This window comes from Ipomoea triloba, chromosome 1, assembly GCF_003576645.1.
Source record: "Ipomoea triloba cultivar NCNSP0323 chromosome 1, ASM357664v1".
Classification (NCBI taxonomy): Eukaryota; Viridiplantae; Streptophyta; class Magnoliopsida; order Solanales; family Convolvulaceae; genus Ipomoea; species Ipomoea triloba.
In genome coordinates, this window is record NC_044916.1 from 21,984,485 (window position 1) to 21,990,602 (window position 6,118).

The 6,118-nt window shown below is 42.0% G+C and overlaps 1 protein-coding gene across 1 annotated transcript; it reads right to left on the reverse strand.

The window, feature by feature from the left end:
* Positions 1-5,096: 5,096 nt before the first annotated feature.
* LOC115996316 lies at positions 5,097-6,040 on the reverse strand. The gene has a single exon (XM_031235521.1). The coding sequence runs from the start codon at positions 5,771-5,773 to the stop codon at positions 5,312-5,314; it is 462 nt and encodes a 153-aa protein (XP_031091381.1). The 5' UTR covers positions 5,774-6,040; the 3' UTR covers positions 5,097-5,311.
* Between the last annotated feature and the right edge of the window lie 78 nt (positions 6,041-6,118).

Consider the following 6,118-nt stretch of genomic DNA (forward strand, 5'->3'; position numbering starts at 1 on the left):
GAATATAGAATTTAAAAAATTGTGAACCTAGAGTTCTAAATTTGTGAACATAGACGCGGATTCACCTTGTAAGGTGAACCGGGTCCCTAGCATAATTTGCTCCAACCCAAACCTTATTGGTCTAACATGAAGGAGTCAAACCCATTAACACAGTTAGATAGTAACAATCCGGAGTCAAGCTGAGATAAGGTGGAACGATGCACTTATCGCAAAGCCCAATGCATGAGAGGAACCATTGAGATAGTTTCCTAATTGTTTATTATAATGTGCGAAAGGCCGAAAGTTATAACCATTTAAGGAAATGTAATTATGGAGAAAACCCATTTGTAACGTACGTCAAACAACACAACCACATACACTTATAAAAATCTGCAATCCTTTGAATTATTTGTGATCGTAAAAATCTGCAATCCTTTGATAACAAGATGGATTATTCTAGTAGAGTTTGCTTTTTCATGCTTCTTGCTGTCATTGGTCTCTATATTGCGTCTAACATAGGTATCAATATGTTCTCTCATCTCTTAAATTTTAAATAAAAATGCCTAGCTTTAACATAGGTCGGCCATGACCCGAGGATCAGGCAGAAGCCTCAAGGTCGGCCGTAGCACCACGGCCTTGACTAGCGCCCTGAGGTCGGCCAAGACACGGGTATCTTCTTTTGTCATTTACTATTTTGTATTCTATTTTCTATCTTTGCTTTTGTCCTTGTTATTTGCTTTTTCAAGTTGGCGTTAGGTCCGGGTACCTCAACCCTTGACCCTTAGCACACCCGTTTGATGATAGGCGAGATTAAGCCCTAGAGGTTAAACCCCATACCCTCCCTAGGGTGTAAGTCATTCTAAGGATGATAAGCGATGTCGGACCCCGTACCGCCCCTAGGGTGTTTAGTCGTCCTAAGTCGAGGCCCTTTGGCCTTCCGTCTAGGGACTCTTCCGTTCAGCAATAGGCAAGGTTGGACCTTGTATTGTCCCAAGGGTGTTTGGTCGTTTTAAGTTAAGGCCTTTTGGCATTTGAACTTAAAGACTCGTCCATTCGACGATAGGTGAGGTTGGACCTCGTATCTTTCCTAGGAGTTTAGTCGCTTAAATGAGGTAGACTAATGTATCGGTTAGGAGGTCGACCTTACAGTAACCGAGAGGTCGGCCGAGAGGTGACTCGGAGGTCGACTGAAAGGTGACCATGAGGTCGGTCGTTAGTTTTCGCAATTTCATCACTTCGCAACAATGTCCCTAGATTTGTTTGAGAGGTCGGCTCGCCGACCCTCCTCTCCTTCCCACGAACAATAATAAAATAAGTATAACGGAATTTTGCTTATTTTATTACAGAATGCAACTTAAGGGGTCGGACCACCTTACAACAGAGCATTTATTGGTAATAGTTGAGCAAGTGTCGGACTTCCTCTCTACGTCTTTACCCTTCGGGGTCTCCAACTTGTAGCTGCCGGGGCGGAACATGGCTGAGAGTATATATGGACCCTCCCACCTCTTAGCTAGCTTGCCTCTATCTAAAGGTTTGCTTGCCTCGCGCCTTCTTAGCACGTAGTGGCCGACCTGGAAGTAACGGGGTCGGGCTCTTTTGTCGTGATACACCTTGACTTGCCTCTGGTAATTCTCGACGCGGAATATGGCAGCTTCTTGCTTCTCGTCAATTAGATGGAGATCAGCCCGATGGTGTTCCTCGTTGCGATCGGGGTTGTACTCCTCGCCTCGACGGGTCGAAATGATGACTTCCGCGGGAGTTCGAGCCTCGAAGCCGTAGCATAGTGTGAATGGGGTTTTGCCCGTTGCCTTTCGCGGTGTGGTGCAATATGCCCATAGGATTGCTTCTAAGTTTTCGACACACGCTCCTCCTGCAACTTCGAGGGTCTTCTTCAGTCTGTCCACTATCGTGCGGTTGGCATTTTCCACTTGGTCGTTCGCCTAGGGGTAAGCCACAGCCACTCCGCTATCGGTAGTGTGCCATTCTTGACAAAACTGTTTGAACTGCCTGCCCTCGAATTGGCAGCCATTGTTGGAGACGATCTGCATCGGTGGGGATCCGTGGCTCCCTGATTCTAGTAATCCTTATATCTCAACTCCGGAATATACCCACTTAAACAATCCTTTTGTGGTTTCTTTGTTTTACCCGGGCACAAATGTTTGGGATTCTGATCTGTTGAGGGACATTTTTTGCCAACGGGATATCCAGCTTATTCTTAGTTTACCTAGTCCTCCTTTGGATATTGACAATTCAATGTTCTGGGCAAGTGAGGAAAGTGGGGTGTATACTGTGAAGAGCGGGTATAGGGTTGCCATGGGGGGTGAGATGAGGGAGAATGGCAATAGTTGGTCGGGTGTGTGGAAGCTGAATAAACCACCCAAAATGAAATGTTTTTTTGGGCAATGTGCACGTCCCGCCTCCTTACTAAGGATGCTTTACTTGTTAAGTAGGTTCATTGTGATTTAGTTTGTGTATTGTGCGAAAAGGAAAGTGAATTTGTTGTTCATCTCTTAGCAAATTGTGACTTTGCACGTGAATGTTGGCATGCATTAAATGATAGTTGGAGTTTGAGCTATGTTGACTCTATTGCTGCTTGGATTGAAGAAATGTGGGATGTTTTGTCTACTGAGATGCTTGTGAAAGTTGTTATGATATGCTGGGCAATCTGGGAAAATAGAAATGGAATGGTTTGGAGGAATGAATGTGTGGACTCCAGTACAATGGTCAGACATGCCTTAGTCTATGCTCAAAATTGGAGCTCCATTCGCGATGGTCTGTCTTCTCTTACCCAATGTACGCAGCTGCTGCCTACCACTTGGGAGCCACCGCCTGTGACTTTTGTTAAGGTAAATATCGACGTAGCCATGCATCAAGGACAACGCCAAATAGGGTTTGGGTGGAGTGTTCAAGATGCTGTTGGCGCGGTCTTGGGGGTTGTGTTGTTTTCTCTTGATGGTCTGTATTCTGTTCGTGAAGCTGAGGCCATAGGGGCAAGGGAAGCTCTGAGTTGGATAAAGTGGAAGGGTTGGCAGCGGATGATTCTTGAAACTGGTGCTCAGGTTGTGACGAACACGGTCGCTCTTGGAGAAAATTTGACGCAATTCGGGGGCATTGTTTGTGAGATTCGACAACTTTTGCAAGAGTTACCGTTGGTTCAGTTTCGCTTTGTGCAGCGGGAGGGTAATCAGACTGCCCATATTTTAGCAAAGCAGGCTTTATGTCATATGGATAATAGTAGGGTCGAATGTCTTGATTATATTCCTCGCATTCTTTCGGCTTCGGTCTGTATGAACACTATGGTTTGAGTAATTTATGAAAGTGTGTTTCTGGTTTTCAAAAAAAAAAATCTTAGTTTTTAATTTGGGAAAAAATACACTTTTGGTCCCTCAATTATTAACAGATATGCAATGCAGCCCTTGGTTTTCAATTTGAACAAATTTAACCCCTCAATCTTTCTAACTTTAGCAAATTTAGTCATTCTTTGATTTTTTTTATTAACAACCATTTAAGTCATGGATATTTTGGAAATTTCACACCCCCTTAATATTTTCCCCAAATTTCTTCCCTCCTCTACCATTGTTCAAGCCTCAGCCTCCACCGAATAACGAATAAAGTGTTGTCTTTCTTAGATCTCTATCTATCTATCATCATACTTACCATTAATTTTACTTTGTTGTGCTAATGTTGTACCTAGTACAGTTAAGTTCTTAGATGAGGTGCCTAGCTAGGGTATGGTAGAAGATGCAGCTCAAGAAAGTAGAAAGTAGAAAGTAGAAACCAAAAACCCTTCCTAGGGACGCTGTTAAGTACGCTTGCAGATGTTCTACAGAATAGAAATTCATTGATCGCAATAGAAATTGATCAGAATCTTCATCAAACAACAACAACATTGAATCAAAAGCCAACTTCTAGAGATTCTCAAACTAGTTCAATACATCATGGTAAGGCGATTGTGAATATTACGGAAGTAGAGTGGAGAAATTTGGCAGAAACGAAGTAGAAAGTTACCGTACGTGAAAACTTTGTGAATGAGAGACCTCATTTAGATGTGATTAGGGTGAAATTTCAGAAGGACTTCCCTATCACAAGCTTGCACACGTCGGTTCGATCAATACAAGGAAAATTCTAATTTGATTCTCATTGGAAGACGATGGCAAGAAGATTTTAGCAAGAGGTTAGGTGCTGATTGAGAACAAGATGGTTTAATTCTCGAGGTAGTCGTCGGAGTGGAATGCAAGAAAAGACCTACCTTCAATTCACAATTCAACACCGCAATGGTAAACGAAAATCCTTGTACGGGCGGCTCAACAATTTATCATCACGGATTGGGAACAAAAGAAGCAGCTCCGGCACCCAATAGTGTCAGTGCAATCGGTACTCTCAGAAGCAACGCAGTAGCGCACGATGGAGGTGAGGCTGAGCAATACCATGGAGGCGAGGCTAAACAATGGCAAATGAGGGAAGAAATTAGGGGAAAATATTAAGTGGGGTGTGGAATTTCTAAAATATCCATGGTTTAAACAGTTGTTAATGGGAAATATCACAGGACGACTAAATTGGCTAAAGTTAGAAAGATTGAATGATCGAATTTGTACAAATTGAAAATCAGGGATTACATTGCATATCTGCTAATAATTGAGGGACCAAAAGTGTTATTTCCCCTTTTAAATTAATTTTTTATATATTTTGATTGAGTTTGAGGACGTATGTTGTTGTCACTACCTACACACATGTTGTGGATTACGGCGAGGATTACGGCGACTACAACTATTCGTCTATTATTTTTATATATATTAGGCTTAATTTTTTTCTAACAAATATGTAGACCTTATGAAGCATATAGTGTGTACATCTTAAATAGACTCAAAGCCTATTTAAAGTTTACAATAAAATATTTTTAATGACATACATATTAAAAAGGTTCTAAGTCATACCAAACTTATTGTAGACTTGGACTTCAACCTAAAAAACATCTACTTACAAACTCAAACGTAGACTCAGATATTAAGTTCTTATAAGCCTAACTAGCTTTTTCCATCCTTAGTAACAATTCATTGTGAACTTCTAACAAAAGTAATAAGTTTAGACAAGCAACTATGAATAATCACATCCCAAGATGATTAATTTATCCAAATTTTATTCATTGTAGCAACACAACACCACATTTCAAATATACATGTGTATATATATATGCACATTTCACATTATTAGTAAACAAGATTCGAAACCTTAATTATTGCGCGCCATAAGAAATAATAATAATAAGGTTTGAATTGTTTTCCTGATCAATTTGGAGCTCGCGAATTCAATTCCATCCAAAAATTATTATTTATTATTGCACTCTAATAGTCCGGCTGCCTCCCCAACCCCAAGCGTGCCTTCCGTTCGCCAACTCTCCACGGCCGCCGCCGTCGGGGCCGCCTTTGGGTACCGTCACGATGAGCTTCCCGTCAACGAACGCCGCCCTAGTTAGCTCCGGCTGCGTGAACGCCGGCAGCCTAAACCGCCACGTGTCCAGCATCATTTGCTCCAAAAACAATGCAACCGATGATCCCTCCTGATGACGACTGTTATTCCTCACCACAATCTTGGTTATTCCGGGATGGATCTCCACCGCGTGGGCCCTCAATCCGCCGCCGTGCTCGGCGCCGTCGCCGATCTCCGCCACGAACCGGAACCGCTCGGCGTTTTCCTCCACAATCACGTCGTCATCGGAGCGGAAAGGCAACTCCAGAACCTTCCCGAACACGTGGGGTAACCTCCTCAGCCTCATCGCGGCGGCGCTGCCATCCATGAAACTCGCCGATCGAACCGTTAAATTAAACAACGAAATTAAAAGGAAATGTTATATATGTTTCAGACGATATGATGAACCCTCGTAGCTTTAATTTATATAGATATGGAGGCGAGAAGAATAATATATATAAGAATTCAGGAGAATCCAAATCTCATCATCAATAAAGGGTTTTCAAAGAATAATAACTTTTTCATATTCTGAAACTAACGATGCCCTGCGTAGCTTCTTCTTCAAGCTAAGCTATTATTCATCAATTCCAAATTGAATACAAAATTGATATGAACATACATATACTTATATAATTCCTATATCTATGATATGAACATAGATATTATTTATAGG

Bases quoted from the DNA above. Each gene is read 5' to 3' on its own strand.
- LOC115996316 (XM_031235521.1), bottom strand. From the start codon at position 5,773: ATGGATGGCAGCGCCGCCGCGATGAGGCTGAGGAGGTTACCCCACGTG.